Source organism: Podarcis bocagei (genome assembly GCF_964188305.1).
Source record: "Podarcis bocagei genome assembly, chromosome: 16".
Lineage (NCBI taxonomy): Eukaryota > Metazoa > Chordata > Lepidosauria > Squamata > Lacertidae > Podarcis > Podarcis bocagei.
Genome location: NC_138142.1, coordinates 24,319,737 through 24,345,577, shown reverse-complemented (window position 1 = coordinate 24,345,577; position 25,841 = coordinate 24,319,737). Strand labels below are relative to the sequence as shown.

General features: G+C 46.5%; 1 protein-coding gene across 1 annotated transcript in view; it reads left to right on the top strand.

Annotated features, from left to right (window-relative positions):
- KSR2 (kinase suppressor of ras 2) overlaps positions 1-25,487 on the top strand; it is a gene marked incomplete at its 3' end in the record, with an annotated part of 190,741 nt that extends 165,254 nt beyond the window's left edge. The window contains exons 16-19 of the mRNA XM_081175270.1: positions 9,011-9,144; positions 20,815-20,946; positions 24,196-24,325; positions 25,350-25,487. Coding sequence (XP_081031396.1) covers positions 9,011-9,144; positions 20,815-20,946; positions 24,196-24,325; positions 25,350-25,487 — 534 coding nt within the window. The remainder of the gene's footprint in view (positions 1-9,010; positions 9,145-20,814; positions 20,947-24,195; positions 24,326-25,349) is intronic.
- Between the last annotated feature and the right edge of the window lie 354 nt (positions 25,488-25,841).

The following is a 25,841-nucleotide window of genomic DNA, read 5'->3' as shown; positions in this document are numbered from 1 at the left end:
ACTCAGGGGACACACATTCACACTCTTGAGACAGGTGCCTGGTGCCTGGGACCCACTCTTGGTGTGGATGCTTTGACGGATGTGATGCAAATGGTTCAGAGGGAAAGCAGATATCTTTCCCACCCAGCCAACTTCTACACACACATTCATAGGAGGAAGCAAAGTAGTCAAGTCATGCAGACATCTGGTGCTATGTGGTGTGGGGTGAAGCCCTATTTTACTTGATCTGTGTCTGGGTGAATCCTGAAATAGGCTGAAGGAGCCCGGGAGTAGTCAGTGGGAATCGCTTCATGACGTTTCTGAGATGAAAGGAGCAGTAGCGGAGTGTCAGATTCAAGGTCCTATCATGATAGTCACAGCCATGCCTTGTCTTCCTCACAAGGCACGCCCCTCCTAAGATTACATAATCACAGATTTGCAGAGTTAGAAGGGTCATCCAGTCTAACCCCCTGCAATGCAGGAAGCTCAGGTAAAGCCTCCCCCACAGGTGGCCATCCAACCTCTGCTCTTAAAAATCTCTGAGGAAGGAGAGGCCACCACATTCCGAGGTCTTACTGTCAGAAAGCTCTTCTTAAGATTGTACAAATGTCTATGATTATATACAAGGGACACGGGTGGTGTTGTGGTCTCAACCACAGAGCCCAGGGCTTGCCGATCAGAAGGTCTGCGGTTTGAATCCCCATGACAGGGTGAGCTCCCGTTGCTCGGTCCCTGCTCCTGCCAACCTAGCAGTTCAAAAGCACGTCAAAGTGCAAGTAGATAAATAGGTACCACTCCGGTGGGAAGGTAAACGGCGATTCCATGCACTGCTCTGGTTCGCCAGAAGCGGCTTAGTCATGCAGGCCACATGACCTGGAAGCTGTACGCTGGCTCCCTCGGCCAGTAAAGTGAGATGAGCGCTGCAACCCCCGAGTTGTCCACGACTGGACCTAATGGTCAGGGGTCCTTTTACCTTTACCTTTATGATTATATACAATAATCTTACAGTTAAATAATAATAATAACAGTAATGATGGATGGATGCATTGCAGTGATCAATGCATGTGTTGCCTTCCAGCTAGATCTACTATTTTCTGTGCATGTGCAAATGATTTGGAGTGCTCCAGTGTCTTCCATTGGAGTGGCTTAAGTTGAGTTTTCCACGGCGTTCCATTGGACGTAACAGAACTTGCCCACCATTCCCTTGAAACTAAAGGGGTGGATGGAGATGTCAAATTCGGTTCTCTCTGTTTCACAATTTCCCCGTCTAAAATTCCGCTCTTCACATTTCTGCAGCACCTTGCAATGTTTTAAAATCCTCATGAAAACCCTTCTGCAGCTTGGTCTGTGGTTCTGAGTAATGTACACAAGCTTGCAACCGATTTCCCCATATCCAATACATTTCTGTATGTTATTTTCACAAGCATCTTGATTTCCACACTGGCGTTCCCCAAGCATATGCATTTTTGTGAACATCTCGGTTGGAAGGACTGCATTGCGAAATTTGGAAGACTGTGTTTTGGTTCTTGTATTGTTGCGGAAAGCGGGGATTGGTTAAATGCAGAGTTAAATGCAAACTAAATCAGATTTCTCTCCCATCCCTAGCTCACAGACTCCATGTTGGGGGCCCTGTGTGCAGTCCGCAATCCCGCATGGAGTCTGGGACACTTTACCCCCCCACCCAGACCACACTTGGGAATGCTGGCGTTTCATTCATCCTCCTCCACATCCTTCCATGTCGCATTGAAAGGTGGATTATCAGGGCTATTTCTATCCTATTAAACTCAAACCCAAAGCCATTTTCATTTCATTGGCTTTCATTAATCCCCCCCCATCCGCTGCCTAATGAGCAGATACAAGTTTCTATCTACGCCAACGTGGCCCATGTTTCTTAATAGAGCTTGGCCAGAATCTCTCTCTCTTTCTCTCCCTATCTCTTCCCCCTCTTCAGTCAAACTTTCCCAAGCAATGTATATGCCAAGGCTCCAAGACTTCTCTAAAAATTTTGCTACATGGGGTGTGTGTACCTGTCTGGCAGTTAATGCCTGTTAAATGATAAAATACTGTTACCCAGTGCTATTTGTCTAGAAAAAGAGGTGCCGGAACTCACCAGGAACGCCTCCCTTGTTCTCTTATAACGGCAATGGTGCCCACCTGAGAGGTGCTGGAACCAAGTTCCGGTGAGTTCTGGCTGCACCGCCCCCCCCCCACCGCTGTTTCCCAGCAACAAGAGAGAGCATGCCAGATCTTTCCTTGCTCTCGGTTGTGTCCAATGTTAATCAGTTGCAGTTAACTGCAATGGCTAACTTGGATTCATTTATTTCACTGAGTCTACTTGGATCAGAACTTGGTTGGATGCAGCCCTCTGCTTGTTGAGGTGCCTCACTCCGAGAGCTGATTTTGCCACTGAGCCAAAATAGGGGGCAGAGTGCATGCTTTGCCTTGAAAAGGTCCCAGCTTCAGCCCTGATATCTCCAGTTAAAGGAGTGGTGGGAGCCTGTGGCCATCCTGGTCTTTGTTGGACTACAACTCCCATCAGCCCCTGCAAGCATGGCTAATGCTCAGGGATGATGGGAATTGTAGCCCAACAACATTGGTAAGGCATTAGGCACCCCACCACTGGGTTAAAAGTACTCAATAAGCAGTCTGAGTTGGGGGGAATCTCTTTTACCCATGCGGTTGCCCTCTGCCCACACCCAGTGTGGTGTAGTGGTTAAGAGCGGTAGCCTCGTAATCTGGGGAACCGGGTTTGCGTCTCCGCTCCTCCACATGCAGCTGCTGGGTGACCTTGGGCCAGTCACGCTTCTTTGAAGTCTCAGCCCCACTCACCTCACAGAGTGTTTGTTGTGGGGGAGGAAGGGAAAGGAGAATGTTAGCCACTTTGAGACTTCTTAAAGGGAGTGAAAAGCGGGATATCAAATCCAAACTCTTCTTCTTCTTCTTCAGTATCTGAAACCCCCCTGATCCCATTTCCCCCACTGCTTTCTAGACTTATTCCTGGTCCCAGATTGCCAGGTAGGGAGGGATGTAGGTGTAAATATGCACCCTCTCATCATCTCTCATGAACAGTAGTTCCTGATGGTTCTTGGACCTGTTAGGGTGGAAGGCATGGAGCCCAGCAGTAGGTGGCGCCAGAGCCAACTTGTTCTGGTTTTGCCTTCATCCTCCTCCCTGCGATGTTCTGCTGCAACTACGGAGGAGGAAGCTAACAACCAGGACCACTCCCTGGGCTAGCAGTAAGGCAGGGAGGGACATGTGCACTGGCTGCTAGCGGACAGACATAATGGACCAGCTTCTGCCCCCATATGCTTTCATCCATTAGCACTAATAGGCAATTGTGGGTTGCGAACCTCACATCTGCCTTATCCCGGTGCATAGTGATAGCCACACCAGTATATTCAACAGGAGCCGAGAGTCTGACAGGAGCAGAATATTTAGTGGAAGACCCACAGCTACTTTCCCCTGTTGCATTTGTCTTGACTTAAAAAAGGTCCTTGCGAACTTTCTGGGAACAGGGCAGAGGTGTGGAACCACCCTGACATAAGGACAGGTTGGCATTTTAGAAAACCTGCGAGCCAGTAGGGGGTGCTAGCTACCCATCTAGCGTGCAGAGAAACCTGAAGACAATTCAAGGCTGCCTACAGGAAGGAGCCTCTTGTTTCAAAGAAAATGGCATGCTCAGATAGATGGAGGTCAAGCTGGGATAGGGAGTTCCAAGGAAGAGAAGCTTTAGCTTTCTAGGGCTCCTTTCACACGGCGCTTTATTCTATTTCCCCAACATTTCGTAAATGTCAATTTTTGTACAGCAGTTGAGCCTCCACGCAATGTAAATGCCACTTCCGGAAAACAAGTGGAACATTGCACATACCAGGGCTAGTTTCTTTGTTATTTGATTCCAGGGGGAAAAATCCATTTGCAGCCCCCTTTATCTAGAAAATTGTGGGAATAAAGTGACAGGATCTGGGACAGCAGACCAGCATACAGTTCTTTCTTGCCTTTTCCATGGGGGAATCACAGGGGATCAGAAGCAGGCATTTGCAGAAAGCGTGGGGGAGTAGCAGCAAGGTCCAGTGGTGTTTGTTGTTGTGCCACACCACGCCCACTGGTGAGCATGCAATTCAGCAGCATGCCAGTATAATGGTCAAGAAAGCCACTGTTTCATAGTGCAACAGGTACTGTAGTAAGAAAGCAACACCAGAAAATGAGATAGAAGCGTTAGCATTATAATCAGGAAAACTGACACAATATTCCTCATGTCTGAATGTACCCTAGGCCTTAAGGCACACGTCAGGTGTGGAAGGAGCTATGGTCCCCAGACAGAGACTCAAGCATATTTTTAAAAATATGCAAATTCTCAAACAGCATTTTTTTTAAAAAGGAAAACATCTTAATGCAAGCCTACCTAGTCCACACTTTCCGAAGCAATAAGTGAACAGAGACATGGCTGTCCTTTGAAATTCTCACATCTCTGGGTTCCACAATGGAGTTTTCAAACCAACACAGGTATACATAATGGCATAGAATCATAGAATTGTAGGACTGCCATCTCTAGTCTGACCCACTGCAATGCAGAGATCCCAGCTGAAGAATCCCTGGCATACAGCCATCCAACCTCTGTTGGAGAGAGAGAGAGTCCACCACCTTCTGAGGTAGTCCTTTCTGCTGTCAAACAGCTCTTACCCTTGGAAAGTTGTTCCTAATGTTTGGTGGGAATCTCCTTTCTTGTCATCTGAATCCATTGGTTCTGGTGCTACCCTCTGGAGCAGCGGAAAACAAACTTGCTCCATCTTCCATGTGAGAGCTGCTGAGATATTTGAAAGTGGCTATTGCATCACCTCTGTCTTGTCATCTCCTGTTGGCTAAACATACCCAACTCCCTCAACACGTTCCACCTTGTCAATATCCTCCTTAAACTATGGTGTCCAGAACTGCACACAGTACCCCAGGTGGGGTCTGACCCAAGGTATACAGTAGTGGAACACATGCAAATGTCAGTGAAAAGCAACATGCACAAATACCATAGGGGAAATTGCTTGCCCAAAGGTGTATACTGTGAGGAACGATGCAAAGGTTGATGAATTTCCATAAGGACTAAAAAACAAACAAACAAACAAACAAAAAACAACGGATGTGGAAATATAAGGAGCTAAAAGTTGGGCAACTGATTGTGCTGGAAAATGAAATTGGACTGAAAACTGGTTGGGCAGGAAAAAACTGAGACAAACTGAACCTGACAGATTTGTGCATCCTTTGCACTAAGGAAGCCTAGATGTTCCTACAGCAGGGAGATGGATACCTGCCACCAATTACTCTTTTTCATGTTGAAGCAAGGCACCTTGTAGCTTTTTTGATGGAAAAGCTGAGCGAGTGATACAAATCCTGTAGGTCAAACCAAAAACATAAATAACATCAGCGCCCAGGCAGATAGATTCCTTCTCCAGCGAAGGCTGGCTGACTGCGGCGGTTTTAATGAGCGTGGAGACCAGCGCTTTGTGGAGACAGCAAGGTGAACGACAGCTTGCCCTGCCTCCTACACCTTTCTCGCTTCTAGACCATTAGCGCCAGGCCTGTAAGCAAGTTGTGGGAGGGTGTCAGGGAATAACAGGGGGGTGGGTGAGCAGTGAAAGCTGTTTGCATCTGGGCAGTGGGTGCTTTTTCTATTCTTTTCTTGAATGATGAGGTCTCAGCTCATCAAACTCAAAGAAATCCCTACAGTTACAATTCGCTTTGCCTTGATCTCCCCAGCAAGGCAAGCACTTTTGCAGTAAGCTGCTAGTGTTTTATCCTTGTTCTTCTTTAACCAGTTGGTGGATCAGAGGGCCGAGAGGTACTGCAAGTGTTCAGTGATCTCATAGTTCAAAGCTGCACAGATGGGCTTCAAAGGGTGCACGTGGGGAGGGTGTGCATGGGGGAGGGATTCTTGAGGAATCGAACCTTTTACGGATGTCAATACACACCAAACCATCATGAAATTCCTGGACTGATGCGTGGTTTGGAGGAGAGCTGTCTGACAGATTTTTATTTTGTTTTGTGCTACCCTGAACGTCACAGCGCTTGGCTTACATATATGCATTTCTTCCTATATACATAGAAAGGCAAGGTGTCGTCACGCTCTGCAGTTCACCTGGCTGCTCATTGCTGGCCATGGCAATTGCAGCAGGAGGTACAGCAGACAGGAAAGAGAGGTAGGGTGGTGAGGCGATTCACATAACAGTTTACCAGGCCATTCTATGAAGTGGCTTTTTAAAGGGAGTGGAGAGGGAGGAGCTTGAAGTGAGCTGTGATGGGACAGCCTAGGTGTAGTGAGGTGTAAAGGGAGGGGGCTGGTCAAGGGTGATGGAACGATGCTTGGCGGCAGCCCCTAGTATTTAAAGAAGTTTTGAAATGTGTGTTTTAGGGGGAAATACCTTTACAAATACATATTTAAAAGCGAGTTTTAGTGCAGTCTAGCATAAGAACATAAGAAGAGCCTGCTGGATCAGGCCAATGGCCCTTCTAATCCTGCATTCTGTTCTCACAATGGCCAGCTAGAAGCCTGTGGGAAACTCTCAAACGTGACCCAAACACAAGAGCCCTCTCCCCTCCTGTGGTTTCCAGGAACTGGTATTCAGAAGCATTGCTGCCTCTGACTGCGGAAGCATAGCCATCATCGTCTATGCTTTCAAGTGCATCCGAGGAATTATGCGGTGGGTGGGTAGGAATAGCCCCTTAGAGAAGGCAAGAGGAGGGGTGTCTTCTTTTCAAAGAAATCCAAAAGGTCAAGAAGTGTAAGAGTTGGCATGTCCCAGTATTATGGAGAAACACGAAGGAGTGCAGAATCCAGTCAAACCATGAAGGATGCATTTGGTGGGAATCTGACTCAGGGCTGTCTTTAGCAGATGCAGCGCCGGGGTGCAAATATCCACCCAGTGCCCCCTAATTACCACGGATAGTGGGGGGGGGGCGAAGCTGCACACTGCCAGCCATGCCCCCCCCCTGCAACTCTCAGCCAGGCCGCTGCGGGAGAGAAATCCCCGTGGAGGCTTGGGAAAGAAGCTGCACGCCTGCCAGCCATATGGCTGATGGGGTGCAGCTTGCATCCTAAGCCTCTGCAGGGATCGCTCTCCTCCCGCAGAGGCTTGGGAGGCAAGCTGCAGGCCTGCCAGCTATATGGTTGATGGGGCGCAGCTGGCGGGTGTGCAGGTAAAGGGGAGGCCTCCGGCAAAGCCGCGCAGCTCCCCCACCCGCTAGGGCGCCCCTGAGAGGCCGGAGCCCTGGCGCAACGCACCACTAAACCCTATGGGAAAGACGGCTCTGATCTGACTCACTCCTCCTTTCAACCACTGTTGATGAATACATCCCAAAGGGGTCACTATGTTAGGCCCCATCTTCACTATGCATTTAAAGCACTATCGTACCCCTTTAAACAGTAATGGTTTCCTCCCAAGAATCATGGGAATTGTAGTTTGTTACGGGTGATGAGCATTTCAGGGGGAGCCCTATTCTCCCTCCCAGAGCTACAATTCGAAGAGTGGTTTAACCACCAGTCCCTCCTCCCAGGAACTCTGTGAACTGTAGTACTGTGGGAGAAATAGAGGCCACCTAACAACTCTCAGCACCTTTAAAAGTTCCCAGGATTCCTTGGGGGAAGCCATGACTGTTTAAAGTGGTATGATCCTGCTAAATGTGTATATTGCAAATGGGCCTTTAGTTTGTTCCAGCAAAAGCAAAAGGAGCTGATATACGACCTGCATTTTGATCATGTCACAAAATAAGACCCTTCTGGGCCACAGGACACAGAGAAATAGAGTATATGGCAGGATATATGCTACCAGGAAATCCATTAATTGTCCTACTGGAGTATGTAAAAGAAGATGTTCTGTTAGAAGACGTGGAGATGGTAAAACACTTTCTGACAGCATCCCGGAAGGCAATTATGCCTTAAGTGCAGGGATAAAGCCTGGGCCAGATTATGAAAATAGGGACAGTGTCCGAATGATAAAATTAAGTAAGAGGGTGAGGGAATGGAGAGATATTGATGATCAGGGTACTGAAAAATGGGCCTCATTTGCTATGTGTGGGTGTCATAAAACTCAGGAAAAATGCTGAACTGAACATTTTATTGGGTGCATCGTAAAACATGAGGTTTCCATTGCCATAAAAATATGAGAGGTGCTTGTAAGGGTGTTCGCAAATTGCCTTGTAAAAGGATATCCTGCTTTTTCTTGTGTTTGTTACACTATTGGTTGCTTAATTTTACCATATTATTTGCTACCTCTTGGTAAAACAGCAACAGTGGAATCCCAGCCACAGATAGCTCTCCCCTTATGCAAAAGAACAAGTTAGTGTAAGGGAGGATGGATGGAGACAAAACCAGAACGAGTTGGCTCTCCCTGTCATTAGCTCTGGCGCCACCTACTGTTGGGCTCCATGCCTTCCGCCCTCCTAGAGCCAGAGAGTGCCTGCCACCACTGGGTAACCTTATCTTCCATGAAGCTGTGTAACAAAGGCCACTTTCACACCATACGTTTAAAGCACTACAATGCCATTTTAAACCAACATAGCTTCCCCCAAAGAATTCAGGGAGATGATAGTCTGCAACAGGTACTGAGAGTTGCTAGGAGGCATCTAGTCCCATTGCAGAGCAGCCAATTCCATAGTTCCCTGGGAAGAGGGTTTGATCGTGAAACCACTCTGGGAATTATAGTTCTGAGAGGGGAATCGGGAATCGCCTAACAGCTCTCAGCCTCCTTAACAAACCACAGTTCCCAGCATCCTTTGGGAGAGGAAGCCATTACTGTTTAAAGTCGTATCACAAAACTTTACATGTATGGTGTGAATGTGGCCAAAAGTCAATAAAGAGGAAAAATAAAATACAGTCAACTCAAGCTGGCATGAGAGAGAGGTTCAGATTGCTCTTGACAGAACTCTGATCTGTAGAGGGCTTCCCACTCCTCCTCCTGCTGCTGTCACTCAATTCATTTCAACTCTGCCCTGTCTTTTCCCACGACACCCTTTCAATGCCTTTTCTCTTTCTCGGCTTCTTTTGCAGGGAATGGGCTATCTCCACGCCAAAGGCATCCTCCACAAGGACCTCAAGTCTAAAAACGTTTTCTATGACAACGGGAAGGTGGTGATCACAGACTTTGGCCTCTTCAGCATCTCAGGGGTTTTGCAAGCAGGCAGGTAGGTGACCAGCTTTGTGGACCCATCGCTCTGCCTCTTAAATGTTCTCTTTTATCTGTAATGAACTGTTTGTTTTCACGACAGAACTAGGCAGGGCGCAGGAATTGTGAGAACACACAACAACAACTGAGAAGCAGCATCAGGCAGTGAGGTGGCAGAGCCAAAAGGGGGAGGGCTTCTCTGGCCCTAAGGAGCCTCCCAAGCCACACCTTTCTCCAGGTGACATCTCTCACCGATCCAGGTTCACATTCTCCTTGAGCTTGTTTGTCTGCCTGGGATTGTGCTTTTCACCTCTGTTAGTGCTTCTGCCTGAACAGAAGATGGAGAGGGGCATGTGAGCCCTTGCAGGAATTAGCCAAGTGTACAAGTGTGAGATGGGCGCACAAACCCCAGAGTCTGTCAAGACTGGCCCGTTCGGGCAGGGGTACCTTTACCTTTACCTTTACAAATGGGACGCGGGTGGCGCTGTGGGCTAAAGCCTCAGCGCCTAGGGCTTGCCGATCGAAAGGTCGGCGGTTCGAATCCCCGCGGCGGGGTGCGCTCCCGCTGCTCGGTCCCAGCGCCTGCCAACCTAGCAGTTCGAAAGCACCCCTGGGTGCAAGTAGATAAATAGGTACCGCTTACTAGCGGGAAGGTAAACGGCGTTCCGTGTGCTGCGCTGGCTCGCCAGATGCAGCTTTGTCACGCTGGCCACGTGACCCGGAAGTGTCTCCGGACAGCGCTGGCCCCCGGCCAATAGATGTGAGATGGGCGCACAAACCCCAGAGTCTGTCAAGACTGGCCCGTTCGGGCAGGGGTACCTTTACCTTTACCTTTACAAAGTCGAAATTTGCATTCAGTGCTCCACCCACTTTTTCTTCTGGCCCTGCCCACTGATGGCAAGTGGCCCCCACGAGATTGACCCAAAGGGAATGCGGCCCTCAGGCAGAATAAGTCTCCGCTCTCCTCTTCTAAATGCTCATCCCTCCCCAGAAACTCCTGCAATCTGTTCTGAGATTTCCAGGTGAAGCTTCGCCTGCTGACAACTCCTGATTTAGATGCAACTTACTGAGCTCTCAGCTATTGAGAAGTTTTTCCTCGCTGTTAATTTTTGCTCTATTCCAAAGCCGCCTATGAGATAAATTGCATATTTTAATCCGTCTGTAATTATGGGGTGTCAGACGTGCCGGATTAGAGGAGGAGATAATGGGTTGCCCATGTCTCTCCCTCCTTCTGCAGCAGTGTATCTGTTGTCAGATTGAAGTGGTGCTGTGGGTGGGTTTAACTTACGTATTCCCCTCAAGACGCTTGTCTATTTATACTCCCCCCCCTTTTTTTGCATCATGTTCTCTCGGTCTATTTCTTGGACTTTGCCTTTTTTTATTCTGCCAATTTGATATTGGGGGAGATTGAATGTTTTTCTGCGATCCACCTGCACTATGCGTTTAAAGCTGCATCCTGCCACTTTAAATAGTCAGGGCTTCGGAAGTGTAGTTTGTTAAGGTTGATGAGACTTTTTAGGTGGCGTCTATTCCCTTAAGGGTGGCGCTGTGGGTTAAACCACAGAGCCTAGGACTTGTCGATCAGAAGGTTGGCGGTTCAAATCCCCGTGACGGGGTGAGCTCCCGTTGCTCAGCACCTGCTCCTGCCAACCTAGCAGTTGGAAAGCCCGTCAAAGTGCAAGTAGATAAATAGGTACCGCTGTGGCGGAAAGGTGAACGGCATTTCCGTGCGCTGCTCTGGTTCGCCAGAAGCGGCTTAGTCATGCTGGCCACATGACCCAGAAGCTGTATGCCGGCTCCCTCGGCCAGTAAAGCGAGATGAGCGCCGCAACCCCAGAGTCGGCCACGACTGGACCTAATGGTCAGGGGTCCCTTTACCTTTACCTATTCCCTTCCCAGAGCAATAATTTGCAGAGTGATTTAACCAACAATCCCTCTTCTCAGGGCACTCTGGAAATTGTAGCTCTGGGAGGGGAATAGAGGTTTCCTAACAGCTCTCACTACTCTTAACCATTCTCAGAGTTCTTTTTTGGGGGTAAATTTTTATTGCATTTATATCCCACCCCCACCCCCCTTTTTTGCCAAATTGTTTCTATTGATTTTCTGAATTTTAACCACAAATTAAAGCAAATCTAATACAATTTTTCCAAAATTTGGTTGGCCACACTCTGCTCTCAACACGTCCATAGTTTCCTCTTGTTGCTGCATTGTTTTCCCAGTTACTTCTAATTCACATTCCATTCCTTACAATTAGTGTTATATTACAATAGTTTTTTGTTGTTTTCAACTAATTATACTTAACGGTGCTTTTTTCTGGGGGTACACAGGGGTATGCATACCCCTAAGCATTTTGTGAATCTTTGTACTTTTGTCCATTTACTGTGTTTATTTTTCCCAATTTGAACTATAAAATGGTGATTTACTTGAGTCAAAATCAGAGTACCCCCAAACACTTTTTTAGGGGAAAAAAGCCCTGATATTTTTAACCATCAGGTATCCACTTGCCAATTCCTGCAAGTACGATATGTTGACATTTCCAATATCCAGTTCTCAGAGTTCTTGTGGGGAAGCAATCACTGTTTAAAGTAGTATAATACTGTTTTGTGTGTGAAATGCAGATGGGAACTCAATCTGCAAAAATGACCAGTGCTGACATATAACCTGAAGTTTGATCACGTCCTTTTGGACCCCTATGAGAGCTGCTATATTCCACTACGTTTCAGGAAGAAGGAATAATATTACATTGTGTGAAAGCTCAGATATGAAGAAATTAACAGGGAAGGGAAATAGAAGAAATTCCAGTGTGAATGCAGCCCAGGGTAACTCCCCTGTAGAGATGGGGAGAATTTTGATTCAGTTCACATTAAAAAGTACAGTAAATATACCTTATTCTCAGTTCCCAAAGCAATACACAAACCGAAACACAACCGTCCTTCCTAAATTCATAATTCTCCTAATTTTGCAATGCACATCTCCAGACAAGCAATGTGCATAGAAATGCATGTATTCGTGAAAACAGCACAGTGAAATGTACCGTAATTGCATACCATGGTGTGTTTGTGTGTGTTGCATATTAGGACAAATTCACACTAAGCTGCTGATGAGGACTCTTTTCTATATTTTTAAAAAATGCAAATGGATGTGGAAATCAGGCTTTTTAGTTTAGAGGAAAACTGAGCAAGAGGTGACATGATACATGTTGATAAAATTAGGCATGGCATGGAGAACAAAGTGAATAGAGAAAAGTTTTTCTCCCTGGAACTTGGGACCATCCAATGAAGCTGAATGTTGGAAGATACAGGACGGATGAAAGAAAGCACTTCTTCATGCAGCATGCAGATAACCTGTGGAACTCCCTTCCACAGGAGGCGGTGATGGCTATGCTCTGCCTCCACCATTGGAGGCAGCAATGCTTCTGAAAACCAGTTGCTGAAAACCTCAGGAGGGGGGAGGGCCTTTGTGCTCAGGCTCTGCTTGTGGGTTTCCCTTTGGGACACCTGACCGGCCACTGTGAGAACAGGATTCTGGATTAGATGGGCCATTGGCCTGATCCAGCAGGCTCTTCTTATATATAAATATAAATTTATAATACAGTGGTACCTTGGTTCTCAAATGCCTTGGTTCTCAAACAACTTGGAACCCAAACCCTGCAAACCCGGAAGTAAGTGTTGCAGTTTGCAAACTTTTTTCGGAAGCCGAACATGCTCCATTTTGAGTGTCACGCTTCCGATTTTGAGTGCTACACTTCCGTTTTGAGTGTTATGCTGAGATCTGTCTGTTTTTGCTATTTATTTTGTGTTTTTGTTTTTGCGGCTCTCTTGTTTTTGTTGTGGTGACTGTGTGGAACCCAGTTCAGTTACTGATTGATTGATTGTGTAACTGCAGTACATTGTTTAATGCTTTCATTTTATGGATCACTGGTCTCGTTGGATAGTAAAATTCATGTTAAATTGCTGTTTTAGGGGTTGTTTTTAAAAGTCTGGAACAGATTAATCCATTTTGCATTACTTTCTATGGGAAAGCGTGCCTTGGTTTTGGAACGCTTTGGTTTGGGAACAGACCTCCGGAACGGATTAAGTGAATTGCTGAAAACCTCAGGAGCCAATGCAATTCTAGGCTGCATCAATAGGAGTATAGCATCTAGATCAAGGGAAGTAATAGTGCCACTGTATTCTGCTCTGGTCAGACCTCACCTGGAGTACTGTGTCCAGTTCTGGGCACCACAATTCAGGAAGGACACTGACAAACTGGAACGTGTCCAGAGGAGGGCAACCAAAATGGTCAAAGGCCTGGAAACGATGCCTTATGAGGAACGGCTAAGGGAGCTGGGCATGTTTAGCCTGGAGAAGAGGAGGTTAAGGGGTGATATGATAGCCATGTTCAAATATATAAAAGGATGTCATATAGAGGAGGGAGAAAGGTTGTTTTCTGCTGCTCCAGAGAAGCGGACACGGAGCAATGGATCCAAACTACAAGAAAGAAGATTCCACCTAAACATTAGGAAGAACTTCCTGACAGTAAGAGCTGTTCGACAGTGGGATTTGCTGCCAAGGAGTGTGGTGGAGTCTCCTTCTTTGGAGGTCTTTAAGCAGAGGCTTGACAACCATATGTCAGGAGTGCTCTGATGGTGTTTCCTGCTTGGCAGGGGGTTGGACTCGATGGCCCTTGTGGTCTCTTCCAACTCTATGATTCTATGAGAACCAAGGTACTGCTGTACTGAAAACGAGAAAACGAGAAACCAAAAGAAGCCACAGTTGACTGATCAGCCTCTCCCGACTCCCCCCTGCTCTGCACCAACCTAAGCCCTCACTCCAGCTTAGCCTGGATTGTGACTCAGTGAAGGCGGTTCACAAACATAGGCAAACAGATCTGAAAACATCTGTCCCAGGGACAGCTCACCCTACCCCGGTGTGATTCATGCCTAGCAGAGGTTACAGTAGCAGGGAGTCTTGGGTTAGCTGTGGGCTCTCTCTGTTGCTGGAGCCCTTTGTTGGAGTCCTGCTAACATGCCACTCACAACCACGTCTTCCCATTTATTTGTTGTTACTCTGCGGAGGAAATTGCAGGGTAGCTCTCCCTGAAGATCAAGAAGTGCTAATTAGTTGCAATATGCGAGATCCTTCTTCTGAGTGGCTGGAAGGAGAGCTTGAGAACCTTGGAAGATAAGGAGGCATCTTCTAGGGTTGGTGACAGCTCCTGGCATCGCCAGGCAGCTGCCTATGTCCTAAGGCAGGGATGGAGAATTGTCTCCATCCTGAGGGACACATTTCCTTCCGTACAAGCTTCTGGAGGCCACTTGCCGGTGGTGGGTGGGGCCAGGAGCAAAAGCAGGTGGGGCAAATGTGAGGTTCTTCACACACCTGCCCATGCCCCTCTCTAACCTCCATCCAGGCATTGCCAGAGTTCAAGAAGACTTTCCAGTGAGGCAAAGACCATCAATGAGCATGACAAGTAGGGCTTGCGAGGGATGTGGCCTGGGCAAAGTCCCAAGGACCAGACAGAGAAGCCTGGAGGGCACAAGTTGACCCCTCGGCGTGAAAGCCTCCAGCCCTTCACATGCATGAACACACATGTGTGGCCCACCATCCCATGACTCTGCAAGGCTCCTTTAAAGGTAAAGGGACCCTGACCGTTAGGTCCAGTCGTGGCCGACTCTGGGGTTGCAGCACTCATCTCGCTTTATTGGCCAAAGGAGCCGGCGTACAGCTTCCGGGTCATGTGGCCAGCTTGACTAAGCTTCTGGTGAACCAGAGCAGCACACGGAAACGCCGTTTTGATTTTGTATATTTCAACCTTAAGAGCAGTTTTCCCCTGGCTTTCCAAATGAACTGCTGAAGAGTAAACGAATAAAGCATTTGGAGTGGAGCTTTCAGCCATATATATATAATTGGAGGCAGGGGGATACTCCGAAGCAGTGACTCTTGAAATTAGCATAGGGGTTTTTATGAGTCCCCATTTTTATCTGCGGTTTCGTGGGTGTGGTGGATGGAATGTAAGTTACTGGAACAAATTGTTAAGAAGCAAACAGAGCGATCCTAGCTATAGGAAGCTGGTGTCACTTGCTTCAGTGGCTTCAGGTAAGGTGCTGTAATATACCTCTGTTCCAATCTCCGTTCAGGAGCGGGGCTCCTTCTGGCTGAGCCAACCTGAGCCTGGCAGAGAGAAAACAAATCTTTAAACCAGAGTTTGACTTAGATCACCCTTTTTTGTCAGTGTACGTTCTGCTGGGTTTGCCAGGCCATGTGGTTCAGCCAGTGGCGTAGCGTGGGTTGTCAGCACCCGGGGCAAGGCAAGTAATTTGCACCCCCTAACCCGTGGATTTGCGCCCCCTAACCCGTGGATTTGTGCCCCCTAACCCTAACCCCCAGATGTTGCGCCCGGTGCGCCCGGCCCCCCCTGCACCCCCCACGCTACGCCACTGGGTTCAGCTGAAAGAAGATTGAAAGAGGTGTACATCTCTCCTCCCCTGTCCCCGTCCAGCCATGCCCCTGGAACACCCATTTTTTTTTGGGGGGGGGGACTTACACCAGCTTAACTTTTGCCAGCTAAGCCCTGACTGAGCCAGCCTAGTACTGGCTGGGCAAGGTATTTAATATTTACTTAAGAATACGGAGAAACTAACCAAGGAAATGCTGGGTTGAGGGAGCTACATCGGGGTACCTCTGGCTGAGCCAGGATGAGGGAGTTGTGCTGGCGTAGCCCTGGCTCAGTTAAGACCACCTGAGACCCACCTCCTCCATGCTCATCCTGGTGGACCTTGCCTTTGGATTGCCCTGTAAGCCAACAATCAGAACTCATTTGAGGTGCTGGAATTCTTGGCTGGATAACTCCATAACAAGCACAGGAGCCAACTCCCAGTGGCCAAGGTCCATTCACCCCTCTGATAAAATATTAGAGGAGGCCGTGGCCCTCCAATGTTAATGGGCATTGCCATTCTAATTGTGTGTTTGCACCATGTCATGTGATTGATTATGTGGGGCGGGGCTTACCTGCCCCCCACCCAATATTTTATTCAGGTTGGCACCCCAGATAACAGGCATTTTTGTGGTTTTTCTGCTTTGCTGAGAAACGCCATTTCTCCACGTTGTTGGCATAAGACAGGTGTCAGGATTCAAACTCGCAGCAGATCCCAAACTGGTGACCTGAGTGGTATGAGGAGGGACTCCAGCTTTTTACCCAGCTTTGGGCAAAGAACAAAATTCCAAAGGAGGTCAACCACTACTGCCAAGGAGGCATCCTTCTACTGAGGAGCCAGAGAAGGTCGACTCCTGACCCCTACAGAACCTTTGACCCTTTGGGTGTTGTTGGACTCCAGTTCCCATCTGCTGCAGCTAGCATGGCCGATGGCCAAGGGTCATTGGAGTTGCAGTTCAGCAACATCTAGAGAGCTGAAGGTTAGGTAGGGTGGAAGGCAAGGAGCCCAACAGTAGGGGGAGTCAGAACTAATGACAGGCAGAGCTAACTCGTTTTGTTCCCATCCTCACTACTGAGTTGAGTTCTGTTGTTGTTGTTGCTGTTGTTTAGTTGTGTCCGACTCTTCATGACCCCATGGACCAGAGCACGCCAGACACTCCTGTCTTCCACTGCCTCCTGCAGTTTGGTCAAACTCATGCTGGTAGCTTTGGGAACACTATCCAACCATCTCGTCCTCTGTCGTCCCCTTCTCCTTGTGCACTCCATCTTTCCCAACATCAGGGTCTTTTCCAGGGAGTTGTCTCTTCTCATGAGGTGGCCAAAGTATTGGAGCCTCAGCTTCAGGATCTGTCCTTCCAGTGAGCACTCAGGGCTGATTTCCTTCAGAATGGATAGGTTTGATCTTCTTGCAGTCCATGGGACTCTCAAGAGTCTCCTTCAGCACCATAATTCAAAAGCATCAATTCTTCGGCGATCAGCCTTCTTTATGGTCCAGCTCTCACAAGGGTGTAAAACCTGAGACCGAGGAGGAGGTCAAACCTGACAGCTCCAAGGGGGAGGAAGCTGTGGATGGTGCGGTTTTGACTGCAGTAGGATGGATCTGTAGTCAGGGAATGGGAATATGAAGATCAGTGGTGGCTGCTGCTGCCCACTGGGACAGGGAGGGTGTAAGGCAGGAGGCCAGCAGGAGGTGGAACCAGAGACAATGGCAGGTGGAGCCAATTCCAGTTTTGTCCCTTGCTTCCTCACTGGTGAGATCTATAAACATGACACTAAGACTGGAGGAGGAAGCTGACAGACAGTGACACCCCCTGGGCTGGTTATAAGAAGATAGGCAAGGGGGCGGGGGCTTGCTGAGGGGATACTGCAGTTGGTGGGGCAGTGCCCCATCTGCTGTAATGGACCAATGTCCTCTGCATAGCAGGTCCGCTTGGCAACAAGGCAATGAAACCACAATGTGATACTGAGCACGGAGTATAATATGGCTGCAACAGTGAGAGGGGGAAAGTTGGCACCGTCTTACCTTACACGTTCTGGCACCATCGTTTTCCTTTGTGTCCCGCCGCCCGCCCAAGTTCTTAAAATGTATCCCGTCTCTTTTTAAATTAATTCCTAAGCCTCGGAAGTCTTGAACAAATCCAATTACAGAAGCACATTCTCATTGGCTCTTTCAGTTTTTTAAACCAGAAAGCGAGCAGGGTGACCCCAAATATATATATATGTATTCTTCTGTGCTTCGTTGCACCAGTACGGAACATTGTGTATTAGAGAAGAAGGCAGCTTACTGTTTCTTAAAGGTTTTATTTGGCTTTAAAGCAATGCTTACAAGATTAGCGTTATCTTTTTCTGAGAGACCTGCAGATGCATTCTTCATAATCCTAGGCAAAGTTACTTATCTAGTCATTGATTTGCAGTATTTTTCAGTATTTTTAATACTGAAGTTAATACTAATTTAATACCAATTTCATACTAATTTCTGTATTTTTCAGTAGTGATACTTTTATTTAGTTACTCTAATAATATTAATTTTTAATCAATGAATAAATACATTTAAATACTTAATTTAACTCAAGCTTCCTCAGCCCTCCAGATGTTTTGAGACTACAATTCCCATCATCCCTGACCACTGGTCCTGCTAGCTAGGGATCATGGGAGTTGTAGGCCAAAAACATCTGGAGGGCCGAGTTTGAGGAAGCCTGATTTCAATGATGGTTGTGGAGCCCCAGACTTCTTTGTTTAGCCTCTGGAATTTCTCAGACCACACCCCCTATCCTCAGGCCACACCCCTTGTTGGTGCTGCTTCATAGCCTCCAGGCATGCTTATTACTTAGCCAGAATATATACTTATTTATTTTATTCCGGCATACATAGGATATAAACAGAAACAAGAACAATGAATGTAACATACCCTCCAACATGTCTCTAATGAAAATAGGGATGTCTCATTCCATAATGATTATTTTACTATTTATACCCCACATATTTTACTGGGTTGCCCCAGCCAATCTCAGCAGCTTCCAATTATATATATATATATATATATATATATATATATATATATATATATATATGCAGGTTTTGGTGTTTTCGGGTATCTTCCCGTGTAAGAGTTGGGGTGTCTAGGCGACGTTTCGACGAGGTCTCACTCGTCATCTTCAGGCTGGTGCTTTCGGCTTCTTGTTACTAGAACAGAGCAGGATCTCAGTGTTTGAGTTCCTATAAATACTGTTGAGGGGGTGTGGTGTATAGCCTCCAACGTTCTGGGCAGAGAGGAAGTTCCCAGGTTATTGTGCCTTTTCTTCTTTTGTTCATTAATTACTTGAGGGATATCTTGAGTGATTTCTTGAGTGATATTCTGAGTACCACTTAGGAGGGTCATTAGGTGTGGATTAGTTGCTAAAGCTTTCGTGTCTTGACCTCTTGAGCTTGTGAAGAGTTTTTTTGAGTTTTTCTGAGAAGAGTTTTTCTGAGAAGATGGCTGTACTGCACTTAGTTGTGCTCTGGCTTGGCTTCGTGTATAGGGGCGAGCTGTGGTTTTGTGCCCTGTGCCAGCCAGATCTGTGTAGGGATTGCAGGGGGGTGCAGCATCCGGAGGTGCCACTATGGTTTGGCTACTGGATGGTATCTGTAATTTATCTGTGGAGAGGGTCTGGGTTTGGGTCTGGTGTGGTTGATTGGAGATGGCGTTCTGTGTGCCTCTGGTTCTGGTGTCAGACCCAAACCCAGACCCTCTCCACAGATAAATTACAGATACCATCCAGTAGCCAAACCATAGTGGCACCTCCGGATGCTGCACCCCCCTGCAATCCCTACACAGATCTGGCTGGCACAGGGCACAAAACCACAGCTCGCCCCTATACACGAAGCCAAGCCAGAGCACAACTAAGTGCAGTACAGCCATCTTCTCAGAAAAACTCTTCTCAGAAAAACTCAAAAAAACTCTTCACAAGCTCAAGAGGTCAAGACACGAAAGCTTTAGCAACTAATCCACACCTAATGACCCTCCTAAGTGGTACTCAGAATATCACTCAAGAAATCACTCAAGATATCCCTCAAGTAATTAATGAACAAAAGAAGAAAAGGCACAATAACCTGGGAACTTCCTCTCTGCCCAGAACGTTGGAGGCTATACACCACACCCCCTCAACAGTATTTATAGGAACTCAAACACTGAGATCCTGCTCTGTTCTAGTAACAAGAAGCCGAAAGCACCAGCCTGAAGATGACGAGTGAGACCTCGTCGAAACGTCGCCTAGACACCCCAACTCTTACACGGGAAGATACCCGAAAACACCAAAACCTGCATTCCTGTACCCGTGAAAATCTACGAAAGCAAATATATATATATATATATATATATATATATATATATATATATATATATATGTGTGTGTGTGTGTGTGTGTGTGTGTGTGTGTATGTATGTATATGTGTGTGTGTCTCACACACACACACACACACACACATATATATATACACAAAATAATAATAATATAAAAATATAAAAATATAAAAATAAAAACAATAAAACATTAAACATTAAAAAATACCTCCCAATACAGAATTGCCTTCAGATGGCTCGGGGCCCAGATAACTTTAACTTGGGGCCCTCTAACATTTCTCCAATGAAAATAGGGACGTCCTAAGGAAAAGTGGGACATTTTGGGATCAAATCAGAAACCGGGATGGCTTCTCTAAATCAGGAATGTCTCTGGAAAATAGGGACACTTGGAGGGTCAGATGTACTAATTTAACAATGCCAGACATGTCAAAAGACGGGGTAAATAGGTGCGTCTTCAGCATTTACCAAAAGCTGTACGATTGTAGGGAGGGAGTCCCACCGCTTTGGAGCCAATACAGAAAAGGCCGTGTTCTGAGCCACAACCCCCTCAGCCTCTGTTGGTAGTGGAACAACTGAGAGGACCCCCTCTGCTGATCTTAGGATCCAGGAACGTTTGTGGACAAGGAGCCAGACTTTTGGGCATGAAAAACTGAGATAAACTGTAATAGATAGATTCACCAACCTGCTACTTGTAACACCCATCCTCACCTGGAAACAAAGAAATATGACAATCTCCATAGCAATATGCCATTGCATTATGTTATAATCGTAACATAAACTGCTGTGTGAGGTCATTTGGAAAAATGGCATATATACACTGTGAATAATTAAATTCATAAATGGTAAAATGGTAAGATAAATTGAAATGTATGGAAATGCCAAGACCAGCAACAGGCTCCCTGACTGGATGTTTCTCTCTGTCTCTCTCTGTAGGAGAGAAAACAAACTGCGGATCCAGAATGGCTGGTTATGCCATTTAGCCCCAGAGATCATCCACCAGCTCTCACCTGACACAGAAGAAGACAAGCTTCCTTTCTCCAAGCACTCGGATGTCTTTGCCCTTGGGTAGGTTCCTTTTTTGCATGAGGGTGAGTTGGGGGGGTGGCAACGGGATGCAGTGGGCCAATGTGTTTGCTTTCTGGTTCCAGGCTCATGCGCCCACTGAAGAGATGAGCAAACGTGGGTCCCATCTGCACTGTACATTTAAAGCAGTTACCATCCCACTTTAAACAGGCATGGCTTCTTCCAAAGAAACCTGGGAACTGTAGTTTGTTAAGGGTGCTGAGAGTTGTTAGGAGGCCCCTGTTCCCTTCACAGAGCTACAATTCTCAGGGTTCCCTGGGAAAAGGGACTGGTTGTTAAACCGCTCTGGGAATAATAGAGGGTCTCTTAACAGCTCTCAGCACCCTTAGCTGACTCTTCTCTTGCCCTTGGTGTGTTCACCAGCCAGTGTGGTGTAGTGGTTAAGAGCGGTGGACTTGTAATCTGGTGAACCAGGTTCGCTTCCCCGCTCCTCCACATGCAGCTGCTGGGTGACCTTGGGCCAGTCACACTTCTCTGAAGTCTCTCAGCCCCACTCACCTCACAGAGTGTTTGTTGTGGGGAAGGAAGGGAAAGGAGAATGTTAGCCGCTTTGAGACTCCTTCAGGTAAAGATAAAGTGGGATATCAAATCCAAACTCTTCTTCTTCCTCTACTTTTGCACTGTCCTAAGATGTTGCTGGCTAGCTGGAATGTGTCCTAGATCTCTGATCTAGATCTTGCTTGCGTGCATGGAGGATAGAGAGAAGTGGGACTAGCCTATGGTATTACACATATGCCTACAAATGCACATATTGGTGAAAATGAAGTATGGAAGTGCATTATAACAGGGAAAATTGCTTGCAGATGATTCCTCAAAACTGCATGTGTTTGTTAGGAGAAATTTGCATGAAAATGCTGGTGAATTTTCACGAGGCACTAAAAACAGATAAAAGTGAATCGCAGGTTGCTGAAGAAATGCGGAGACCTGAATTTCGACAGTAGAACAGACTCCGTAGGGAGATGGTAGACTCTCTCTGTAAGCAGAGGTTGGGTGGCCGTCTGTCAGGCATGCTTTAATTAAAAATGCCTCCATTGCAGGGGGTTGGACTAGATGATCTGTGGGACCCCTTCCAACTTTGCAGTTCTATGATTCTGTTATCCCATCCCTGCTGCTAATACACTGGCAACATTAGCATGCATCCCCAGATGCTGGGGCATGTCAAGTGGGGAGTGGGATAGTTGAGTCTTGTGCATGGATAGATGCCTCTTGGGTGAATGTCCTGAACAGAAAAAGTTTAGGAGCTACAGTGCAAAACTGTGGGCATTGTGTCTCCCCTAATGTACTTTTCATTTGTGTGATTAATTGCCCTGCTCTGTAGCAGAGGGAGGTGGAGACATCCTTTTTGTAAGCAGTCCCATTGCCCTCTGATGATATCTTTGTTCAGGCACAGAGAAGACTATAGTTTTTTATTCGATGGATTAATTTTCCCCTACTCCACTGTGATAGACACCTTAAAGAGCGCAGCATTGAAGCGATTAGCTTATACTGAGTTCTTATCTGATAGCGCAGTTTCATCCAAAAAATACAGCAATTAAAGCCAGTATATGCTTTCAGTATAACTTTAACCAAAAATACAGCGGGGGGAAGTAATTATAGGATTTTTTTTTAAATCAGACTAAGCTCCTAGCAAACTTCTTCAATTTGAAAGTTTGCATAGAAAAAGCACCAGGCTTTTTTTAAAAACAAAAAAACCCCCCCAACAAATTAACAGGCGCTTGGTTCAAAATGGCTGCTGTTTTTCAGCGAACTTTGTATGATTCCACAAAGGGTGAACCACAGGGGTTGTCAAGCCTTTGGGGGCTTCTGACACAGGTTGCAATCTGAGGAAGCATCATGAGAACCAGTTGCACGAGGGCTGCTGTGAAGGGGAAGGCATGGCAAGTCACAAAATGGCTGCTGTATGGACATGGCATATAACAAAATGGCTGCCACATCTAAACAAAAAAGTGACAGAACCACAAAATTCCCCCTCAAAAGTCCATACCCCTACACCCCAATCTGTATCACAGGAATGAGAATACAGTGGTACTTTGGTTCTCAAACTTAATCCGTTCTGGAAGTCTGTTCCAAAACCAAAGTGTTCCAAAACCAAGGCACGCTTTCCCATAGAAAGTAATACAAAATGGATTAATCCATTCCAGACTTTTAAAAACAACCCCTAAAACAGCAATATAACATGAATTTTACTATCTAACGAGACCATTGATCCATAAAATGAAAGCAATAAACAATGTACTGCAGTCACACAATCAATCAATCAGTAACTGAACTGGGTCACAAAAACAACAAAAAAGCCGCAAAAACAAAACCACAAAATAAATAGCAAAAACAGACAGACTCTCAAATTGGAAGTGTGGCACTCAAATCGGAACTGTAACACTAAAAACGGAGCATATTCAGCTTCCGAAAAAAGTTCGCAAACAGGAACACTTACTTCTGGGTTTGCTGTGTTTGGGTTCCAAGTTGTTTGGAACCAAGGTACCACTGTACAGATCAAGCAGGATGTTGATACAAATCCATGGAAAAGCAGTCATTCAGTAAACAGACAATTTTACCCAACCCACGCTTTAGATGTAGACTGGATATGGAAACTGAAACAAAGTTGTCCCTTGATATCTGCACTTCTGTGGATTTTCATGCTGCAGTACTCTAGCCAAGTAATGCATAAATTATTAGCGAAACTTTTGCATACAAAAATGTGGATGCTAGAATAAATGTACAGTAAAATGTGGACAACTTTTCACGAGGACTTACAGGAAAAAAATAATTCTTGCAAACTGATGTGGCAATGTGGAGAACTGAACTTAAAAGAGGAAACATGCTCCTAAACATGGAAGCTCAATTCTGCAGCTATACACTCGTTAAAAGTTCCTCATCAAATATAAATGATAAGAGCTGCCTTGTACTGCTGAGTCCCACCAAATGGGTCTGACCAGCACAGTTCCTGGAAAGGTACTGTAGGCTCATAGACTTTTTGGAGAACTGAATGATTGCATACCCTCCAACATTTCTCCTATGAAAATAGGGACATCCCATTCCATAATGATTATTTCACTATTTATGGCCTGGGGAGAGTCCCGAGGGGCCATCTTTGGCCCAAGAGACCTGAAGGTCCCCCTCCCTTGACGGGGATGATGGCGCAACCCCACACCTGAGCTCTGGGAGTCTCTGCAGATGTCACAGAGAGGTGTAAGGTTTGTGCGTTACTAACGCTGCTTTCTTTCCCAACAGCACCATCTGGTATGAACTGCATGCTCGGGAATGGCCATTCAAGACGCAGCCTGCCGAGGCCATAATTTGGCAAGTTGGCCGAGGGATGAAGCCAAATCTCAGCCAGATTGGCATGGGCAAGGAGATCTCAGTAGGTGGCTTGGGACTCTTTGAAAGGGGGAGGGAAGGCACAGAGACTTGGAAAAATGTTGATATTTGCTCATCTTGGTGACTCACAGATCGGGGAGAGGGAGAGAAATTCAATTCAGTTCTCGTTTAGAGGCGAATCGATCCGTTTTGCACTTTCCAATACAACATGAGGGCTGAAATACGGCCATCTTTTAAGAGTCACACTCACTCGGATTTGGGGATGCCGTGCTCAAACCAGCCAGGCTTTTCAAAAATGCATATTTTAGGGTATAGCATGCATGAAAACAAAGGGATTCACAAAAATAAGAGATAAAGATGATCCCTGTTAAGAAAAACTGATTGCAAAAATGTGTGCACTACTTAAAACAGCATACAAAATATGTATTCATTAGGGAGAAACTATCACCAAAATGTTGATGGATTTTCACGATCGAGCTTTAACTTTTGTGCAAGGTGCCCCATGGGAGTCAGATTTTCTGGAAAGAAGATTTAAGGAAACCCCAGGGATTGGTAGCTGCTGGGTAGAAGACACCATACTTTACACTGTACATTGTGTTATGAGTTTTGGGGAGGGGGAAGGATGGGTGTGTGCAGAGACCTTTCTAACCCCTGGCTCCAGCAAGTGTTAAAACTAGCTTCCTGATGAGGTGATTGCCTGGGTGATGGGCCATTAGGAGAACAAAAGAAGTGGACCTATGTGAGACAGCAAATGGTTGGAGGGACCCCTTTCCTCAACTGGCTGATAGTTAGAAAAAGGCAAAGGCAAGCATTGAGAGCTGGAAATCATGTGTGCTAGAAGCAAAGCAGCAAGCTGGGTACTGAGAGAGACAGAACAATGCTTGATTTCTGCTTGAGTCCAAGGCTGCAGCTATGGGAGGAAAAAAGAGAGACCCTTTTGGGGTAGTAATGCTGTGAGCCCATCCATCGTTGGCTCAGTTTGCATAAATGTGTCAATAAATCACACGTGGACATGTGTCCTTTCGCTCTCCTCCTTTGTACATCCTTTCCTTCCCATTGACTTGCAGGACATCCTTCTCTTTTGCTGGGCCTTCGAGCAAGAGGAACGGCCGACCTTCACCAAGCTGATGGAGATGCTGGAGAAATTGCCAAAGCGGAACCGTCGCCTTTCTCACCCCGGACACTTCTGGAAGTCAGCAGAGTAAGACCGACATCCTTGGAGAGAGGAAGCTCCTAGGCTGATCATTTGTCTCTTCAATTTGGCATTGTCTACACTGACCAGCAGCTGCTCTCTAGGAATTCAGACAGGGAGTTTCTTTGGTGATGCTGGGGGTCGAATTTGGCAGCTTCTGTGTGCAAATTAGATGCTCTGCCACTGAGCTACAGGGTTTACATATGCACTATACAGTGGAACCTTGGTTCCTGAACGTAACCCATTCCAGAAGTCCGTTCGACTCCCGAAACTGTTTGAAAACCAAGGCTCAGCTTCCGATTGGCTGCAGAAGCTTCCTGCACTCAAGCGGAAGCTGCATTGGCCGTCCAGCTTCTGAAAAACGTTC